A 22,826-nucleotide genomic window follows, 5' to 3' on the forward strand; every position below is an offset into this window, starting at 1 on the left:
AGGGATCTGCTCAAGTGGTCAACAGCTGTTAACAAATTATCATACAGTAAGATATGGTACGTTGTCCCGGCCAACAGCTGGAAACTGCAGATGATGATGATGATGATGATGATGATGATGATGATGATGATACATAGTGGTGTGAAAAATGTTTGGTGTAAAACGCAAACAAGTAGTGCCAGCATTCGAACAAAAATTAAATATCATTCAGAAATTGGATAATGGAGTCTCTGCAAGCAAATTAGCTAGTGATTACGGAATAGGAGTGCAAACAGTTCGAGACATAAAAATAATCAACAGGAACTCGTAGCCTTCATAAGGGACTGCAATAATGTTTCTGGCCCTACGAAACGTAAATGTATGAAGATATCTTATCGGGAGCTTGATTCTGTGCTCCTGAAATGGTTTAGCCAGAAGAGAGCAGGAGGAATACAGATTTTGGGTGCTCTGTGCTCCAAGAAAGCCAGTTTTTTCATAAAGCGCTAGGCTTAGAGGGTGATTTTAACGCTTCATTGGGGTGGCTTACTAGATTTAAACAGCGACATGGTATCCATCAGCTAAGGGTAGAACGAGAGCATCTTAGTGCAAATACAGAAGCATCTGCATCATTTTGCAGCAGCTTTAAGAAATTTTTAGAATAGGAAAAATTTTCTTCATGATCAAATTTATAATGCTGATGCGTCAGGGCTAACATGGAAACGTCTTCCTACAAAAACTCTCACTTCACAAAAGGAAAAGTCTGCTCCTGGACACACATCTTCAAAAGAATGCGTTACAATCGTGCTGTGGTGATTTCTCCAGAAATCACAAAATGAAGCTTGTAATGTTTGGAAAAGCCAAGAAACCCCGTTCATTCAGGGAGACTGTAGCCAAAACCATGCCTGTTGTTTTTTACAATCAGAAGGGGGCCAGGATGACTAAGGAAATATTCAACTGGTTTCAAGAATATTTTGTACTAGAAGTTAGAAAAATTCTTTAAAAAAAAAAATATATTACCACAGAAAGCAGTGCTGCTTTTGGATAACGCACCCTCACATCCAAATGAAAGTTCACTAACTTCAAATGATGGACTCATTGTTACCAAATTTCTTCTTCTGAATGTGACAGCACTGATACAGCCTACGGTTCAGGACGTTATTGCATCTGTGAAGCAACACTATAGATCCAAACTCCTAAAAAATTTGATGGAAGAAAGTATTGTTACTCTATCAAATTTCTGGAAACGGTACTCTTTATCAGATACAGTACATGTAGGTGCAACAGGCTGGGAAAAAGTAAAACCGTGCACCCTATCATGATCACGGAGGAAAATTCTAACACAGATAGAAGAACAGGATATCCACAAAGAAGACAGTTCTCAAGAAATTCTTGCTCATGCTAAGAAAGCTGAAGGGTTCGAAGGAATGGACGAGGATAACTGGATGGTTTTTGAGTGACTCGTGTGAACAAGGCTTGAAAGGGATGAAAGTGTTTCTCATTCTGTAGCTCTACAGTATATAGATACCCCCCCAGTTGGATTATATGGGACAAAGGGGTTTGAATATGGTGACATTATTGCTGCATGCAAAATACGTCTCAAGGTAAGGAAGCAGATGAATAACCTTTAACCCCTCAGCATCGCAACCATTTTAGGAGCTTCCTATCCTGCGGCCGGATGAGATTTCAACTACTTGCGACTGAAATACATCGATTCGCTTAAAGCGTTACTACAAGTATAAGAGTAGCCCGATATTCACGAAATTTTGAATTCGTTATGATTGAACTATGTACATGCAGATAATGACATAATTATTTCACATCACCTTGGTAATTTAGTTTCATGTGATAGAGTTCGAAGCACTCTTTGAGACAGAGACCCACGTCGCACTCCTGGCAGCAGTACACCGACGTTGTCTTTTTCGCCGTGTTTTGAACACATGATACAACGTCTCTGAGGTTTGTATTTCCTGCCCTTGGGTGATAATTTCATGATAAAATGTCTTTCCTGCAATCTTGGAACTGTAATATCTGATGTGCGCCGGCCTTGAATATTTCGTTTCCCGGCCAAGCGAGCTTATTATGAAAGCAAACCTTCCTCCAGCTGAACCCAATAAGATAGGCCTAACTGCTCAGTGTTTGTCCCTGTGACTTGTCTAGATATTATTAGAGAATTTAGGAATCCGAATTCACTGTTGAAAACTTCCCTTTGACCTGCATAATTATCAGTAGTCTCCTACACAAAATTTCCACGTACTGGTTCCTCCTCATCGTCACTCTCATCATTTACCACTGCTTCCGCCACAGCAGCATCATTTATTTCATTATCACTGCTGCTAATACTGTCACTACTACTTCAGACTAAACTTTCATCTAAATTATACAATATTTCAAGCACATTACTGTCAGTCAAACCACGGCTGAGCACGGCGCATCACACGGACTGATGAAGCTGCAGCGAGACCGAAAGCAGCAGGACGAAACTGAATGTGAGGAATAACATTCATGACGAAACAAACCAACTCAATACATATTTCAGATAAAAGGTCGAGACATCGTCTTTCAGGCGAGATATATACCATGAACAACTGGTTCTCGTCTCGTATGACAAAAAGCAGCACTAACTGATGCCTACACAGAGCCTTCGTGGAGAGTTACGAAAATATTACAAGCCGAGAAATAAAGACAATATGATAAATAATTCGCACTCTCCATGTACAAATAGAGCAAAGAACATCACGTGAAAAGACAAACTTCTCATATCATCGTTTCTTTATTTTATTACGTGGGAAAGAATGAAGCAAACAGGCTAAAAAAAAAAAAAAAAAAAAAAAAGAATACTACTGCTCAGACTTACTTGACAAATATTTACCCTTGCGAAAAAAACTACATTTTAACGATCTTCATTCTTATTTTACACCACTGATAAACACCCAACATTTCTTCTTGGAAACAAAACAATTTGCAAATCCTTAACTCCAAACTCCAAAACTCTTCGCGCTATAGTCGTAAATGCAAAACCATGTATGGGTCTATACCACGTATAGAGGTCGGCGGCTACGGAAGAAAAGAGGGTCTATACAACGTATAGAGGTCGGTGCTGAGGGGTTAAAAGCAGAGAATTACTTGGTACGAGAACTGGAAAAGATTCAAAGGAAAACAGCATGATTCAACAAAGGATTAGTGTTACAAAAATTTTACAAACTTGGTCTGGGAAGACTTGGGAGTGAGGAGACGAGATGCTCAATTTAGTAATATGTTCTGAGCTGTGTGTAGAGCGACGGCATGGAATGACATTAGTAGATTGATAAGCCTTATCAGTTGCACCTGCTTTTCTCTGTTGTATCTTTGTGAAACTTACAACCTGGCTTTTCATCTCGTTCACCATCATACCATCGTCCTTTGTCCATCTCTAAACATTGTCTAGGTCATTTTGTAATCACTCACACTGCTGTAATTTATTTACTGCTTTATACAGTATAACATCATCTGCAAATAGCCTTATCTGTGATTCCAGTTCTTTACCCATATCATTTATATATAAGAAAACATAATGGTCCAATAATTCTGCCCTGTGCTGCCGCCGCTGCCCCACCCTGTTAATCATTACAGGATCAGATTACACTTCACCTACTTCAATTCTCTGAGTTCTGTTTTCTAGAAATGTAGCTACCCAGTCATCTGCTCTTTTGCCTAGTCCAATAGCCCTCATTTTCGTCAGTAATTTCCCACGATCCACCTTATCAAAAGCCTTGGATAGGTCAGTAGCTTTACAGTTCATTTGACCTCCTGAATCTAAAATATCTTACTGGAATCCTACAAATTGAGCCTCACTGGAATAACCTTTCCTAAAACTGAACTGTCTTCTGTGAAACCAATTCGTAATTTTGCAAATGTGTCTAATATAATCACAAAGAATTCTTTCCCAGAGCTTACAAACAACACATGTCAAGCTGACTGGCCTGTAGTTATCTGCTTTATGTTTATATCACCCTTCCCCTTGTATACTGGGGCTACTATTGCAACTCACTATTTGGTATCGCTCCTTCTTTCAAACAGTAATCAAGTAACTATTTCAGATATGGCACTATATCCCAACCCATTGCCTTTAATACATCCCTAGAGATCTTATCAATCACACCTGTTTTTCTGGCTTTCAACTTTTGTATCTTTTTATGTCTTTATAAGCATATAATAATAATTTTCCAGTATTACTCGCCTGCTCTATCTGGACATTATCCTTAATCCAACTACCTTTACATACTGCTGCCTGAATACTTCTGCCCGCTGTAAGCCGTCACATATACACTCCCCTTGTTCATTAATATTCCCTGGAGTATCCTTCCTGGAACCTGTTTCTTCCTGAAAGTGTTTATATATATCCTTCCATTCCTCCCTAAACTTTGTTTGGCTGCCACTTACAGTATGTTTGCCATCATGTTATCTTTAGCCGAGTTTTTTTTTTGTTGCTAAATTCAATGTTGTAGTAAGCTCCTTCAATCTCTCCATACTCCTATAAGCATTCCTAGCTCTATTTCTTTTTAATCTGTACTTCCACCAATTGCGTTCAGCGAATCTCATCTGTTCCATTAACTGAAGCTTTTCCTCACCGGTCAGCCATTTGACATAGACGAAGAAGTGAAACCAGAAGTTGAAGGTTGGCCTCAGTCACATGCAGCAGAGTTCTATAATGAGGGGATACGAAAATTGGTGGAACGCTATGATGAATGTTTGAATAAACATGGTAACTATGTAGAAAAATACCTTGATGTGTAAAGAGGACATGATAAAAAGGTCCTGGCACTATCATTATTACTTTTGTTTCTATTAACACACCCTCAGTATCCTAACCCTTACTGGTAAAAATGCAAAAAAATTGTAGACCTCTTGGAGACACACTCAGGATTTTAGGGTTGAGTGAGAGGGAAAGGTTCAGGAAAGAAAACCTTATGATTATACTGTATATTGTACTGGAGTTGGAACCCTAATGAAGACAGAAATGGAGTTGCTTTTGTTCTCCGCAAAGATGTTGAACTTAAAAAATAGCCTTCGTATTTTTAGAGATGTGAGGCCTAGAATTTCATGTTTCTCATCCTTATCTTTTTCATAGCTTACAAATTCTTCTTTCACCAGTATAAATACTCCCCCTCCTAGCATTCCTAATGTGTCTCTACGATAAACACTCCAGTTCTGTGAGGAAATTTCCGTATTCATAATATCACTTCTCAGCCATGATTCAATTCCTATTACTATATCTGGTAAGTAAATATCTATTAAGTTAATTCTATTCCTTTCTCAACAATACTGCTATAGTTCAACACTAACAATTTTATATCATCTTTACTTGACATCCTCCTTCCTGTACTGTCATCACTGCTCCCTAGTCTTCTCCTTAAACATACCCTACATTTCGATACATGTCCTTTCTCGACCATACTGTACAACAGAACTCAGTGTATCATGAAGACGTAAAGGGTATCCGATAATATAGTCTGGGTTTGTACAGGTCTTTCCTGTCTTTCTTTCCTTCATTTTTGGTAAATTTACGATACCATATTTTGGAAAACTCTCAAACTTTAAAACAGAGAGGAAAATGTTTTTTCTGACATAAAAGAAATTCCAATTCAACTTTTGTTTCTTGTATGATAATTGTGCACTTTAAAATGGCCATTGCAATACATGTCTTTTTTATTATTATTTTAAGCTCTGCAGTTAAACAGTTTTAAAGCACAAAACTATCTTTGGTGAGAAATTATGTTTAGAGTGCTTTACGTCTTGTAATTGATTAGTGGAGGGATGGATGATGAGTCCTCAGCCCTGAGATGTCACTAAAGAGTTGAATGACTAGGGACCTGGAAAAATCGCATTTGCAATAAATGCGAATTTTTGAATCTTGTACTGAATCCAAGCCTACGGTAATTATATGGAATAAAATCATTTTTACGCATAAATAGAAGTGCGACAAAATGCAAATTGTGACCCAAAATGCAGAATTAGTATGAGTATGTGATTCTGGTGTGAATTCTGCAAAAGTGTGCCATTTTGCTGGCGAAAACAACACATTTCGCCAAAACCGTCAGAAATACTCAAAATATGATGCACCGTTCCGATCGATGAAGAAAACTAGCCGATCGATTGCTGCTTGCTGACTTTAATCAATATTTACAATGGGAATAGCAAGGGGAATAAGATCTGTATCGATTATTATCAAAATGTAAATCGAGTGTCACAGAAATAAATAGATAGACGCAACGTTGTTTTCCTGTTGTTCAAAATTGAAACTAGTGAAGAGTAGAAAGTAGAGCGATTGTTTAGGTTAAGGGGCGCGTGACAAAAACTGTGCACGAAAGGGCTCAGCAATATGCAAAGGATGGTTTATATGCCACAGATTCAGCACAGTATTTTGCAAGTATTGTAATTGCCGAGTTACTTACTTACTTACTCCTCGGCGCTACAGCCCTTGTAGGGCCTTGGCCTCTCTGACGATTGTAGCCCAATCTTCACGATCTTCTGCATGCCTCCTCCATCTTCTTATTCCCATCTTTCTTAAATCCTCCTCCACATCATCCAGCCATCTTTTCCGGGGTCTTCCTTTCCATCTTCTACCACCTGGATTTCCCTTATAAATCTTCTTGACAGCCCTATTATCTGGCATTTTCTCCACGTGTCCCAACCACCTTAATCTGTTGCTTTTTATTTTGGTTACGATACTTGGATGTCCATAGAGTTCCTCCAATTCCTTGTTTTTCCTTATTCTCCACAATTCCCCTTCCTTCACTGGGCCAAAAATCTTTCTCATTATTTTTCTCTCCCATCTGTTCAACAGTTCTTCATCTACTTTGGTCATTGTCCATGTTTCAGAGCCATAAGTTACCACTGGTCGTAATACTGTTCGATAGACTGTCAACTTTAATCTTCTACCAAGGCTGCGTGATCTAAACACTTTCAATAAAGCTAAGTAAGCCCTATTGCCCGTAGCAATCCTCGCTTTTATTTCCTCTTTCATGTCATTATCTTTTGTCACCAGCACTCTTAAATACTTAAACTTTTCACATCTCTCGTAGGTTTTTTTTTTTTTGCTAGGGTCTTTACGTTGCACCGACACAGATAGGTCTTATGGCGACGATCTCTCTCGTAGTTAATCTCATTTAATTTTATGCACTTGTCTTCCCTTACTACGGTCCTCCTAGATGCAAACAGGTAATGAGTTTTGGCATTATTCACTCTTAGGCCCATTTCACCTCCTTCCTTTTCTAATCTATCCAGTCCTTCCTCTAGGTCTTTCAATCTTCTAGACAGCATATCAACATCATCAGCATAAGCCAGATTCTGTGTTACACGGTTGAACAGCGTACCGCCTGGATTACTGATCTCCACCTTTCTCATCACACGCTCCAAAACCACATTGAAGAGCAGGGTAGATAACACATCCCCTTGCCGCAAACCTTGGTTTACTTCAAACTCTTTAGTAAGATTTCCTTCTATTTTAACCATGCATTTAGTACCTGTTAGGGTCATTTGTACCAGTCTTATCAATTTAGTTGGGAACTCCTTGTCCATCATTGTTTGATACAGTTTCCTTCTCTTCACACTATCGTAAGCCTGCCGAAAATCCACGAACAGCTGATGCACATCCACATTATATTCATAGCATTTCTCCATTATTTGCCTGACAGTGATCTGTTGTTGATCTACCCTGTCGAAAGCCACTTTGGTAGTCTCCTAGTATCTGCTCAACCAGTGGAGTGAGTCTCATAGACAAAACCTTGGCTAAGACCTTATAAACCATACTAAGCAAAGATATACCTCTATAATTTTCACACTGCCGAGCTGAGTGGCTCAGACGGTTAAGGCGCTGGCCTTCTAACCCCAACTTGGCAGGTTCGATCCTGGCTCAGTCCGGTGGTATTTGAAGGTGCTCAAATACGACAGCCCCGTGTCGGTAGATTTACTGGCACGTTAAAGAACTCCTGCGGGACTAAATTCCGGCACCTCGGCGTCTCCGAAGACCTTAAAAAGTAGTTAGTGGGACGTAAAACAAATAACATTATTTATTATTTATAATTTTCACAATTTGCTTTATCTTTCTTCTTATGAATTGGGCAAATAATTGCTAAGCTCCAGTGCTCTGGCATTTATTCTGTTTCCCAAACTTCCACAATTAGTTGAATAAGTTGCGTCAACTGTTCACCCCCATATTTAATCATCTCAGCTGAAATGTTATCACTTCCTGGAGCCTTATTATTCTTCAAGTACTTAATTGCCATCCTCACTTCTTCTATAGATGGTACAGGCACTGGTTTTAAATCTAGGCTAGGATCCTGCCAAGGCTGCCCATCCTCTTCTTCCAATCTCACCGTCTCTGCAGCCACATTCAACAGTTCACTAAAGTATTCCGCCCATCGGTCAAGAATCCGGTTTCTTCCCCCAATCATGTTTCCTTCTTTATCTCTACAGAATACAGCATGTGGTTGAAAACTTTTCTGTACGTCCTTTATTTTCCCATAGAACTTCCGTACTTCTTGCATATCATATTGTTCCTCCAAATCTGTAATCCATTTCCTCTCTGCTTCTCTCTTCTTTCTCCTACAAATTCTGTCTGCCTCTTTCCTCTTTTTCCTAAATTCTCCTACGTATGTTCTTGTTTTCCTGCTAAACATTTTCTTCCTTGCTTCATTTCTTTCCTCAACTGCTCTTCTGCAATCATCATCAAACCATCCTTGCCTTTCGGTCTTTACCTCCACCCCTAGTACTTCATCCGCAGTTTCCTGCAATGCATCCCTCAATAAAATCCACTTTCCTTCAATGTTTTCCACTGCCCAGCTTTGTTGTTTAGCCTCCAATTTCTTCTCCATCCTGCATTCATATAGTTGTGCAGTTTCTTTATCTTTCAATTTTGAGACCATATATCTCCTTGGAGCTTTCCCTTTCTTAGCAGATCTGTAAGTTGCAATACGTTGCCTGTATTTTACCCGTACCAAGTAAAGGTCCGAATCACAGTCAGCTCCCCTACAACTGTCAACTTGTAGTATGTCAGATGCATGTCTCCTATCGATTACTACATGGTCTATTTGATTAAAGGTGATACCATCTGGTGAACACCAAGTGGCTTTCCGTATATTCTTTCTCTGAAACCATGTACTCTTCACCACCATCAAGTTTCCCATGGCAAAATCAATTTGACTCATCATGCAAACTTTCCTTCCCAACTGTCTCCCTATAGGCTTCTTCTTTACCCACTTTAGCGTTGAAATCTCCAAGTATGATTTTTACATCTTGTCTTGGGATGCATTCTATTTCTTGTTCCAATTGTCCATAGAACATATCTTTCTCTTCATCCTCAGCCTCTTCTGTAGGTGCATACACGCACACAAGGGTGATATTGAAAAAATGGGCGTTCATCCTTAGAGTGCATATTCTTTCATTTACAGGTTTAAAATTCAAAACTGCTGACTTATATCTGTCATCCACTAGGAAGCCTGTGCCACCTATTGTACCTCTGGCTCTGCCACTATGCAGAACTGTATATCTACCACTTCTAAAAACACCATTTCCTTTCCATCTGACTTCCTGAATTGCTGCTATTCCAATATTATATTTCTCCATTTCTTGTTTTAGATTGTTTAGGGCTCCTGGTTTATTCAGGGTTTGTACATTCCAGGTTGCTACATACATATCATATTTCCGTTTGCATCTTCCATTTCCTCGCGTGGGTCGTTTACCATTATCATCAGTCCGGCTATTCTTGTCTGTGAGTTTCGTAACGAGTTGTTTTTCCGATATAGGGTTGTTAGCCCCATGATCAACCCCCAACCTGGAGGACCGGGGTATCCCTCTTGACCTGTCCGGCTTGGGTGGCCCTACCAGCTCTCAGGATCACTTAGGCACGCAAGCTCCCACATCGCGACAAGATGAAGATACCAGCGGGGGAGAATTGCCGAATTGGGTGGGGAAAAAAAGATAGCATTGTGAAACATGTTAAATCTGAAAAACACGTGGGTAAGTGATGAAATAACGAAAGTTCAACCCCTGCTGCTAGTACGTCTCAAACAAGCAATCTTCTGTGTTTACACAGATAGTTGTAAATGACGAAAAATTTCCAGAGATAGCTTCTCGAAACGCACAGTTGAAGTATTTGCCAAAGCAAATACACCTCTGGAAAAACTGGAAAGCAAAGAGCTAAGAGCCTGGATTACTGAGTTTTCAAATGAAGAACTGCCATGTGCGAGAACTCTATGTGAAGTATATTTACCGGGTAAGTTTCGATTTCATTGATCGGGTGTGGTTTAGGTATTACGACGTCGAAACCATGCGCAAAATTGAAGGATGTCGAATTTGAGTGAGATTTCCATATCAATCTATCTTACCCGTACCCAATTGATCAAGTAATTTTAAATTATTTTCTTATAATTTGAGGTCTTTTTTCCTTTATAGAAGGTGCATCTGACCACCAGAAAAGAACAGCAGAGGTTCTGGTGGGGAAGAACATCAACATACTCTGTGATAAAACTACAGATAGAATGGGCTGTTGTGTTTTTATCATCATATTCCAAGTCCCAGCTGGATCGAAAAGAGAGCTGTACGTTGTTTCTGTGAGCTATCTTGATGCAGGGAATGCTACAAACTGCTCTCGTGCTGTTTTAGAAGCTCTGTGTAGTTGTAGTGTACCATATGATGCAGTTAAAGTGTTTGTTAGTGACAGTGCCCTGTACATGACCCAGTATTATGAAACATTAAGTGTGGTCATAGGGGATCATTTAATGCATGTACAATGCTGGGCACATAAGATCAGCTTGGTTGGCAATAGTTGGGTCGCAGTGATGACAGATTTAAATCATGTGGTTGCAATGGTAAAGTCTGCATTTTTGAACACAAGAAAGAGAAAATATAATTATTTAGAATTCTTAACATCAAAGTATGGTGCTTCAAAGGAAGCAAAGCTTTTTCCTGCACCTGTCATAACCCGATGGAATAGCTGGTTTCAGGCTGTCTTCCATTTGAGTGCTTACTTTACTGATGTTACATTTTTCAAGATGTCCGACATGAGACATCAGCAGCTGTGGTATTAAAAGTACCTGAAAGTACCTGACTGATCTGATTGACCGAGAAGTGAATAGGCTTTGCTCTCACATGGTTTTTGTCACAAATCATGCAGCTGGATTGGTTGACTTCCTTACTGAACTTGAAGGGTCTCTTTATCCTACCTCTCATCCCCTTTACCCCCAAACTGCATAACCTTGATGCCAGTTTTACCTTCATTTGTGAGGGGAATTTTTCTGCAGCAACTAATGATGCTTTGATTAAGCTCACTCCTCTACAGCAGGCTGCATGTAGAGACACATTTGTCAAAGCTGCTCGTTCTTCACAGTGCAAGCTAGCGACATTGAAAGCTAAAGGCCCCAGCAACAAGCATTTTGTGTCAATTTCTCAAGCTTTGTATCCAAAAAATATAATTTTGAATAACACTGATAAATTAGATGAGCTTGAGAAATTGTTTGGAGTAACAGATCTCTCACGAAACGATATCTGGTCTGGTTACTGTTCTCTGAAACATGCAATTCAAACCCAGATGAAAGAAAGTGAAAATTGTGATGTAATGCTTGCATTGGGGGCTGCCTGGCCGAGGCGGTAAAGGCGTAAAGGTTCGCCCGGAAGGACGTGGGTTCGAATCCCCGTCAGGAAGTCGTAAAATTTAAGAAACAAGATTTCCACTTCCGGGGGTGCATATGTCCCTGAGGTTCACTCAGCCTACACCAAAAATGAGTACCAGGTTAATTCCTGGGGGCAAAGGTGGCCGGGCGTAGAGCTAACCACTCTACCCCATCACGTGCCGAGGTTAACAATGGTGGAAGCCTTTACCTTCCACTCCTCCAAGGTCCTTCATGGCCTGTACGGAGGCGACTTTGCTTCGCCTAATGCTTGCGTTAACTTCAGTTCAGACAGAGTTCTGCATACTGTATAATCTCGAATACCATCCGCACTGTTTGTAGAAAATATTGCTTCCAAAATTGGGTGTGGGTCTTATTTAAAATATTGAGGAATTTACCTCTCTGAATGCGTGTAAACCGGGCATCACCGCTGGCGAAGTTTGGCAACAATCCTCTCTCCGCTCTCAATATATGTTACTTCCACGCTTGGCGTCAGTCTCGCGAACGTTCTCGGAGTATCAACATGAATTCCACAAAGCGTTTGCGATCTTTTACTGCGAGTGAGAAATTGAAAGTTGTTCGGGAAGCCAAAATTATTGGAAATCGTGCCGCCGGTAGGAAATACGATATTGACGAGTCGTGTATTTGCGATTGGAGAAAAAAGAAAAATGTGCTATTAACATGTAGTGGTGATCATAGAGCTTTTCGTGGACTGAGTGTACAGTTTCCAGAAATTGAAATTTTTTAAAAATAAATATGTGACGGAAAGGCGGGAATTGGGATATGGTTTGTCATCCGAAATGTGTCGGCTAAAGGCATTAGAGGTCACAAAGGAACTTTCATCGGAAGGGTTTAAGGCAAGCTGAGGATGGATTTGTAATTTTTATAAAAGAAATGGGTTGAGCGTACGAAGGTGTACCTCAATTTTACAGAGTCTTCCTGGTGCCTACGATGAGAAGTTATTGTCGTTTCATCGTCACATAATTCGGTGCGGAAGGAGAAAGCATATTTGCTTTCCCAAATTGGCAATGCAGATCAGATGTCAGTCTACTTTGAAATGACAGTGGACAGGACTGTGAATGTTAAGGGTGCGTAAAGTGTTACCATTAGAACAGGTGGTAATGAAAAACAACGGTGTAGGGTAATGTTGTGTATTCTCGCTGACGGAACCAAATTACCACCGTACATTGTTCTTAAGCGAAAGACGTTTCCTAAAAATCTACCCACTGGTGTAGATCGTCAGATCTCAGAGCTCCAGCTGGATGGACAGTTCACTTGTGGAAGACTGAGTGAACTGTGTCTGGCAACCTCGCCCTGGTGCATTATTGGGACAAAAGAGCTCGCATGTTCTCGACAGTTACCGCGGCCACACAACAGACACTGTGATGAAACATATCAAGGATGGAAAACCGACCTAGCAGTCATTCCGGGCGGGATGACGTCTATGCTACAGCCGCTGGATGTCTGCGTGAACCGTCCATTTAAAGCAGCCTTGAAGGGCTGTATACAGAATGGATAGCAGCTGATAATCACACACTGACGCCGCATTCAGCGCTCGGAAGTTCAGCTGCTGTGTTAGTGGGTTTTGACGGCATGGAATCGTATCCTTGGAGACCTCATATGGAAGAGTTGCAGGAAATGTAGCATTTCTGGTGCTATGTATGGCAGCGATGACATTTTGTGGGAAGGTGATGGTGATGAAAGTTCAGAAGTTGGTACTGATGATGATGAATGAATGGATGAATGAACTCGTTTGATATTGTTCTGGAAATGTTTGTTTACTTTTATTTGTATTTCCTAATTATTTGTTGTGTGTTGGTAAAGATTGTAAATAATTTTTACTTCACTTTTTTAAAAATTTTGTCTTTCAAAATAAGGGTGCGGGTCTTATTCAGTGGCAGGTAGTATTCGAGATTATACGGTATTTGCTAAATACTGTCTTGAGTAACGAACAATGTAGATAGCGAGCGCATGTTGTCTCATTACAACACAGTGGTTACAGACAGACGGTGCAATTTGAAAAAAAGCAATGCCGAAGTATAATAATACCATGCGATTATTTTAACTTTGTAAATAGATGCTAATTTTGGAAAAAATAGATGCTAATTTTGAAACAAATAGATGCTAATTTTTCAGGTCCCTAGGAATGACATTGATAGTTAGTGTATTATTTTAGTTCTGCGGCCTTGATGCAGAAAGTTGCAAATGTTTTCTTATATGGGCTATTTTGTTAAGAAGGAAGCCATACTTTCCATTGTTGACTCATTTAAATTTAACATAAAAGCTTTTCGGTCTATTGAACACACAAGTTCAGTCTAAACATTACGCTATAGCCTACCTGTAAAAACGCACATAGTTAAACAATGAATAAAAATACACGCTATTAGGTTAAGAGGAGATAATTATATTGTGTATCTCCTTGAAACACCCACCACTGCTATGAGACGAGAGACGTTCAACTCTCTTGATTCATATGTTACATCTGATTCCTCTGTAATTATTTAATACTTTTATCTCCCTTCTTGAAAATATGTATTCAAATACGCTATCCTTGGGGATCTGTTTTTCTTTATGTATCTGATGTAATTGCAATGCCTAGCTAACATTTAATTTTTACTGCAACTTAATCTGTTCCCACCGTGTTCTCCACTTATGTCTTTTTAACTACCAAACCTCTGCCTCAGCAGTGTCTGTTTCAACTTCTTTTTTCTGTCAATTGGATATTAGTTTGATACTGCCATGCTTTTAAATTTAACAAGTTGTGAAAATATTCTTTGTATCTGCTCTTCATTTTTACTGGTATTGTCAGTACTTCTCCATATTTCTCCTTCACAAATCTGGTGAGAATATTTCCACGTGCCCTGCTTTCTTTCCTGCACTCATATCATCTCTTACTTCCTGAGTGAACATTTCCCAGTCTTTCTTCCTGTCTTCAGTGACCTTGAATTTACTTTTTTTTTTTTTTTTTTTTTAAATATTATATATCACCGTCTGTTTTCTTCAGACTTGGTTTTCATTCTATACAAATTCTTTCTTTTCTTACTTTTTTTATTATTTCACTCTGTCGTTCCAGCATTACCCAAGTATGATACTTCTCTAAAGATGTTACCTTGCAAATGAACCTGAATTACGGTCATCCTACGATTTTATAGAAACTTTGCATATCAGTAACGTATTTTGTTATTTTTGCAGTGTTGCAGTGTTAGGGTGGGAACTATCCCTTGTATGCATATGGGGTTATTCATCAGAACAGGCATCAGTGGGATAATGTAAAAGGTAACATACTTGGTTATTTTATTATTTTTTATGATGCTGAAGCCAAATCTGAGGTCAGAAGGAGAAACTTGAAAATGAAAAATCCAATATGACAGTCTAATATTAAATGCATAATTGAAGTGCATCCCACTACCTTTCACTTCTTGGAGAGTGTCTAAAATGTGGTAATAGTCAACATTGTCTCACAAGTTCATAATTACGCTGAGATTTATCGTACATGTGTTGTTTATTGGGAATAAGTTTAGCAGTAATGATAGTATCTGAAGGAATGTGTCGTGCATAGTGATATTTTCCACCACACTCATCTTATTACGGCTGTATCACCATGCAAGTTGGCGCATTGGCGCAAGACCTTTGAAATAATCTGAGGTTTTAAAATGCAGGTGGTTTTTGTTGTAAGTTAATGTTCTTGACACGCATATTTAACTAGATCTGAGAAGCTAGGGAGGGTGGTAACTGGTTATGAATGAGAGATTTGAGGCTGATAGTAAGATTGTGAGGATGTAAATTCAAGTCATGATTGTATAGCTCAGCTGTATTAGAGAAATACTTGACAAACATTTTCTAGAGCTGGAAGAACACATCAAGTATGAACCTGACCTGTCGTTTCTGTGGTAATAGTTTCTGTTTTAATAGTCATTTTTGTGAGTGGTTCCATTGTTTTGGACTTCTTACTGTTCCAGGAGTTACGTCAGGTCAGGGGCACCCTGCTACCGTATGTAACAGTAGGTGATACTACCTGTGGCTGTTTGGCTGAGGGTTGGGTGGCCAGCACCAAAGAAGGGAGAACCAACAGCTAAGGGTAGAGGAGTTCTCCCTTATGAGGCTTGGTGAAGCCTGTGTGTAGGAAATGATACAGAAATTTACCAAAACTCAGCTGCCCTGCATGTGTGATAGGGGACCGCCAAAGCTGAGAGAGAATCCTGGCAGAAAATTCCATCTTAGCAAGCCAGCTGAACAGAGTTGATGTTAAAATTATCCGACATAACATCATCTCTTCATGCACCTCATGAACTTATGATGGCTAACAACCCAAAGCTCATCAGAGATTCAAAGAAACAACTCAAGAGTTGGAACCCTCAGTATTCTCACCCTTACTGGGAAATGCGAAAAAATTGTAGGCGTCGTGGAGATGCACACTGTGGATTTTAGGTTTGAGTGAAAGGAAAAGGTTCAGGAAAGAAAACCTTATGGTTACACATTGGAGCCCTAATGAAGCCAGAAATGGAGTTGCTTTTGTTTTCCGCAAAGATGTTGATGTGCAGGCAGGCATCAGTTATATGAGTGACAGAATCATTAAAATAAAATTACGTGTTGGCAAGGTATTCCATACCTTTCTCCAAGTATATGCCTCACAGGCAGGCTGCCTTGCAGACGAAACAAAATCTGTTCCTTGTAGATCTAGATGACTAAACAAAGGAAGATATCATCACAATTATAGGAGACCTGAATTCCCAAATGGGGACAGATAGACTAGACATGGCTATGGTGGTAGGAACTGGAGGGAGAAAACATGGACTTCTGTGCATGAAATAACCTGAACATATAAAACTCTTGGTTTCAGAAGAGAGACAGTCATAAAATCATATGCTACAGTTGGAATGGGAGGCACATGACAGTGATAGACTATATAATAACTGATAGATGTCCTAGGCAGTGACCACCAGCTTTTTGTCGCGCACATTGGGAATGTCCGTGTGCAGAATGTCACGCGTAAGAGAATGCCAGGAGAAGATGAGAAGAAAGAAGGATATCAAAGAAAGACCTCAGCCCAAAATCACCACAAAATAAAAAAGAGGAGAAGAAGAATGGCTATGATTCAAGAGCACTCTGGTTTCAGAAGCCAAATCAGTATATCGAAAGACAAGTGCTATATGCAGTGAGAAAGAAACACCATGGTGGAATGAGATGGTGAAAACTGTTGTGAAAGAAAGAAATGCAGGAAAGAAAAGGGCAGAAATGGACAACAGAAATCAGTCCATCAAGAAGATGAAATTCAGTACCTGGCACACGAGTACCAGAATAAGAAACTATTTGTGAAGACTGATTAAAAAAGAAAAGTGTTGTGCTGAGTTCATTACCAGGCCAACAGAAGACTGTGAAAGTAACAGGAAGTTGCTTTATAAAGTAGTCAAGAACGGAAGTAGTGAGCATGGCAGTTTCCTTGCGCTGGAAACAGATGATAAGAACCTGTTGAAATCAGATCAAGGCATCAGAGAAGAGATGAACTATTTCAATAATTAAATGGAGAAAGTCTTGAAAATGACATCACTGAAAATTGCAGTTTAAGTGCAACTGATGGAGCACAACACCAGCTAATTTGGCTAGAAGTCTAGTCTGAGCTGAAGAGTACTCTCTGTCATCTGGGAAGAGAACAGGTTACCTTAGGACTGGATGAAAGGCATCATCATCCCCTTGTATTAAAAGGGAAACGGGAAGAAATGTGGAAATTAAGAGGGGCATCACTCTGCTTTCTCACTTACTTGAACTTCTGGAGAAAATAATTAAGAAGATTCAGGAAAATAGTAGTACAATTACTGAAAGAGGAACAACACAGCTTCAGGAAGAACTGAAGCTTTACAAATCTCATATTTACTGTTAGAATGCTAACAGAGAAGCACTGGAAATACAAAAACAAAAACTTGGTGATGGTTTTTATGTAAATCGAGAAGGCCTATATCAGTGTCTGTAGGAAAATGATTTGGTAATGCCTTGAAGGTATAGATATGCCAAACTTCTTGATTGATAGAGTAAAGCTACTCCTGTCAAAAATGCTTAAGCTGTGTCCAAGTAGGGGATGGAAGAACATATTGCATACCTGCCAACTTTCCCGATTCAGGCGGGAGACTCCCGATTTTCGAGAGTTTTTTCCGCCTCCTGATTATTCTAATATTATTTCTGCCGATTTTTAGCTATTTTAGTGAACTTTAAACATTTGTTTTCAAATCCCGCCATTTCATCTTTGTATGCAAGTAGCCAAAAGTCCTTAGCTCATTGGCCTCTTTGAAATTAAAAATATCGACGTTTATTAATACGAGAAATGCGCACGAATGTGCGATGTTTATTGAAACCTGTGTATCGCGACGCGTATATCGACTGTCAATCTCTCGTTCTCGCGTGATATGTTCCTGTTCGTTCGCATCAATCTAGTCGATTCTAGAGACTATTCGCAAGATTTGGAGTCCTTTTTTAGTACTTTAGTAACAGAATTTCAAAGATAGTGACGAATGACTTTTCTAGAGATTTTTAGGAGCCATTTGGGGACAATTCTGGCGAGTTTTAATTTATTACTTGATAAAAATAATATTGCGCTTCTCATAATAGTGCGGGCGCGTGATGTGCGTGTAGAATCTATGCATTTTCTAAGTAATGGCATCTAAGTGCATGACTGTTTGACACTGTGGAGCATGAATTTTCGGAAGACTTATCAGAGACCGATCATCTCACTCTCATACTTCCTGTGAGGGAGAAGAGTTGTGTGATTTTTAACCTAGTAGCCTCGTATAGCAACAGTCGGGTTTTGAGACAATAAGTGTTATTATACCATAGTACTCCTGTATTGTGCAAGACATGTAGAATAAGCAGTTTTGACCAATTATATCTCCTGATTCCTCCCAATTTTTCCTGATTTTTATATCTAAATCTCCTGATTTTTGGTTTTATAAAGTTGGCAGGTATGATATTGGTTTGAAACCAAGAAAGGGGTCCAGCAGGGAAGCACCTTGTCACCACTGATACTCATCATAGTCATGGATTGGACTATAAAATCCATCAAAGAATGTTGCAAAGAACAATGATGTTCTCATATAGGGAGAAACTGAAGCAAAAGTACAGGAGAAACAATCTTTGGAGTGACAAGTTTAAAGAATATGGACAAAGCAACAGTAAAACAAAAAGTGCTAAATGACTATCACCAGGAAAGGCACAGATTAATTTTTTTTTTTAATTGGAGGGAACTCTGTTGCAATCTGTTTCTAACTTCAAATACCTTGGAAGTATAATTTCAAAAGATAATACAGTTCTTCTTTTCCTGCCGCTTTTCCCACACCTGTGGGGTCGCGGGTGCGAACTGCGTTGCACATGTGGATTTGGCCCTGTTTTACGGCCGGATGCCCTTCCTGACGCAAACCCTCTATGGAGGGATGTAAGCACTATTGCGTGTTTCTGTGGTGGTTGGTAGTGTAGTGTGTTGTCTGAATATGATGAGGAGAGTGTTGGGACGGACATATACACCCAGTCCCCGAGCCAGAAGAATTAATCAGGAGCGATTAAAATCCCTGACCCGGCCGGGAATCGAACCCGGGACCCTCTGAACCGAAGGCCAGTACGCTGACCATTCAGCCAACGAGTCGGACTCAAAAGATAATACAGTAAAGCAAGAAATACTTCATAGGCCTCAAAAAGCTTCTTGATTTTATTTATAAATGAGAAATCTACTGTAGGGAGAATAAATACCCCAGAGAGCAAAACTGACCCTGTTTCATTTCTACTTTTTTCCAGTTCTCACCTATGGACTCAAAACTTCTATCTTACACAAGGTTAATAGCCAGTCAACAGAAATAAGACAGGATTAGAAACAGAAAGGTGGCTGGCATCAAAATATCTGTTGCAGAGCTTTTAGGAAGATGCAAGCTACAGTGATTTGGATATGCAGTGAGGATTGACAGAAGGAGAACCGCAAGGAATTACTTTGACAGAGAAGTGAGAAGAAAGAGACCAGTAGGGAGGCTAAGGAGTCTATCCACAGACAAAGTGAAATCGGAGGTCAGCAAGAAGAATGTCGAGTGGGAGAACATAGAGGAACAGAATCTGTATTCTGACAGAAAGAAGCGGCGAGTGCTTGTACACCACACCCAGGAAACTGGTGATGGTAGTGATGATGATGATGATGATGATGATGATGATGATGATGATCACTCCAAGAATATAATAGTAATAATATGCATTATCTATTGGATGTTTATAGTAAAATGTGTGGGACCTCATTTCTATGAGGTTGGATACTAACTTCCCTGATTTTCAAGCAAACACCAGTACACTGCATTGAACCTTTTGCATTTAGGTCCAAACTTTTAATGCAGAACAATTAATGAGGGTGATAGCTAGAGAGAATTGTACCAGAGTATTGGATGTTGGACATTACCCTTTTGCCCCCACCCCTCCGATTTACCTTCAACACCAAGCCCCTCGTATAGCATTTTACCACGAACCTACTACGCTGTCATAACAGGAGGAGAGCTGATACTCCCACGATGCACGTCCCAGGTGGCAGATAGGGGGGTCCTAACTGGCTTGCCGGTGGACTTGAGCGAAATAAAATAGCTCTCGCAGACCAAACACACAACCCCCTGTTTGTGGGGGACTTAGACGAAGAATGCACCCATGGCATACTCTGCCTGTCGTAAGAGGTGACTAAAAGGGGCAACCAAAGGATGATCGAATTAGAACGATGAGACTACTTGTAATTAGTACCATCATGCAGGGAACACCACGGGTCGCTTTAACTTGTGTGTAGTACCACTATGTTAGTTACACAATAGGTTTGTGATTAGTAGTGACAGTGTGTGAATCCAGGTGGGGTTTACAGTACCTGTGATTAGTACCAGTATATGAGCAACACCATGGGTCTGCCTTGCTTATGATTAGTACCCACTATATGAGGAACACCACAGGATAGTACGAGTCCCTGTGATTAATCCACCTATGTTAGGAACGCCGTAGGTTTGCATTGCCTGTAAATGGTGCTGCAATGTGAGAAACACCATTGGTCTGTGTTAACATGTGCCCATTACATTACCTGTGAGTAGTACCATAATGTGTGGAATACCGCGAGTCTATGCTATTTTTGATTAGTACTGCAAAATTACAAATACCATGGTTCTACTTTCGTAGCGATAAGTACCATTATGAGGGGCCGATGACGTGGATTTTGGACCCCTTTAGACTTCAAGCATCATTGATTCAGTATTGTGCTTTAGAGCAGTCTCTTGGTCAGTTAAACTATTGTTTAACACTAGTTTCTGTCCAGCTCCATGGCTAAATGGTTAGTGTGCTGGCCTTTGGTCACAGGGGCCCCGGGTTCAATGCCCGGGAAGCCCTACGGGCGTCAAATCAAAAGACCTGCACCTGGCGAGCCGAACATGTCCTCGGACACTCCCGGCACTAAAAGCCATACGCCATTTCATTTCAACGCTAGTTTCTGGGAATGTGGGACATTGTGGGTCAGATCCACTGATTGTTTTTAATTCATATCCATCCATTCATTCTTCGTCATCACGTTTTGAATTCTGGTTGGTGGATGATTCTGGATTTTAAATTGTCATTGCATTTCGTCTCATTTTGTACCATTAGGGGCCAATGACCTAGATGTTAGGCCCCTTTAAACAGCAAGCATCATCATCATCATCATCATCATCAAATCATTTTACTATTTTAATTATTCAATTCGTTACCTTCACATGACAGACATATTGTACACACAAGGGGTTGATTTTCAATTGCACCATTGCACATATAGCAGAATCCCTATTGAACATTTTTAATAGCTCAGGTATGATCAAATATGTAGAAAAGATTTCTTTTAGATTAAACAGTGATGGTTCTTAACATATGTTTCATTTTTCAGATTCTGATTCATCATTCACAGATCGAAGTCTCTTCAATGATGGTGAGCTGTCCTTCTTGACCTTAGCATTGAGAAAATTGAGTTTAGAAACTCCAGTTCATTCACGGAATATGAAAGAACATTTCAACGTGCTCAGTTCATCAACTAATTATCGAAGTATATCGGAAGAAAGCCCTCCAGCCTTCAACCTCCTTTCAAGTGATAGTGAGGAAGAGAATGCTTGATGTGTGCATTATCCTTCAGACTGAAAATGTAGTATACTGTTTATCTTGTGTGATATATTTTGCTAGATTATGGAAGAAGAGAGTTGTTGGAATTAATGTTCTGTTGGCTAAAGAATGAAGTTTTGTATATTTTATTTATTTTTAAAAACTGTAAGAAATGTTATATTTTTCATTGTATTACATAGCTTAGTCCTTTGTCAACAGTGTTTCAATACTAGAAAGTTAGTCAATATATCCTGAGGGGGGAGGAGAAGAGAATCTTGCCACTTGGAAAGTCTCCCCTCTTTTTCATAAAATGCTCTGGGGAGAGGGGGGCGCTTGATATTGCTGAAATCAAATCAGGGACAGAAGGGTAACATTCCAAATGCTGCATCCAGTATGACGATAATTTTGGTACAATTCTCTCAAGTTATCACCCTCATTTTCTGCAAGAAAAAGATTAATTCGAACATCAAATGGGAAACACTTAATCTGCAACAGAAATACACATTGTAGTTGCAGTTTTAAGGTTATTTCTTTATAGCAAAATTCAATTTTAGAATTGGAAATGCATGTACAGTAAAACCTCGTTAATTCGAAGTCGATGGGACTCAAAAATCGGACTTCGAATTACGCGATTTCGAATTAACCGCCAATTTGCAATTCAGAAGTACCAACCCTTGCCGCGTTACAAAATATTCTAAGGCCCGTTACTGCATGCATTTAACCTTGATTCACAGTTTATACCTTTCAAATGCAATGAAAAAAGAACTATTTCCAAAATGTATCCAAGAAGGTGCATTTACAGTATTCAAGTAATGCACTCTGATATCTCACTGGTAAACATAACCTCACGCAACGAAAGAAAAAGAAAAAGGACGATTCAAAGACGAGGAGAAATCTATGCTCGCTCCCATGTGCAAGTGCTTTATTAATTGGATTACTATACTGTATGCATTTTAGATGCCTTGTATTTACACAGAAAGTACCCGCTGCCCTTAAAATCGAACTTTCCTATGACTCTATCCTTGTACGATTTCCCGCCATGGCACTTCTCTCGTACTTCAGAAATGTAAACACTTGCCGCGTCACGAAGTA

At 39.7% G+C, this 22,826-nt stretch overlaps 1 protein-coding gene across 2 annotated transcripts in view; it reads left to right on the forward strand.

Annotated features, from left to right (window-relative positions):
* The window catches only part of LOC136874436 (HAUS augmin-like complex subunit 6), a 333,441-nt gene extending 311,491 nt beyond the window's left edge, over positions 1-21,950 (forward strand). Inside the window, exon 12 of one of the 2 annotated variants that reach the window (XM_068227904.1) lies at positions 21,526-21,950. In XM_068227904.1, the coding sequence (XP_068084005.1) occupies positions 21,526-21,749 (224 nt within the window). In that variant the 3' untranslated portion in view covers positions 21,750-21,950. The remainder of the gene's footprint in view (positions 1-21,525) is intronic. The other variant, XM_068227905.1, reaches the window with a different exon arrangement.
* Positions 21,951-22,826: the final 876 nt, after the last annotated feature.

The sequence above is a fragment of the Anabrus simplex genome, chromosome 5 (assembly GCF_040414725.1).
Source record: "Anabrus simplex isolate iqAnaSimp1 chromosome 5, ASM4041472v1, whole genome shotgun sequence".
NCBI lineage: Eukaryota > Metazoa > Arthropoda > Insecta > Orthoptera > Tettigoniidae > Anabrus > Anabrus simplex.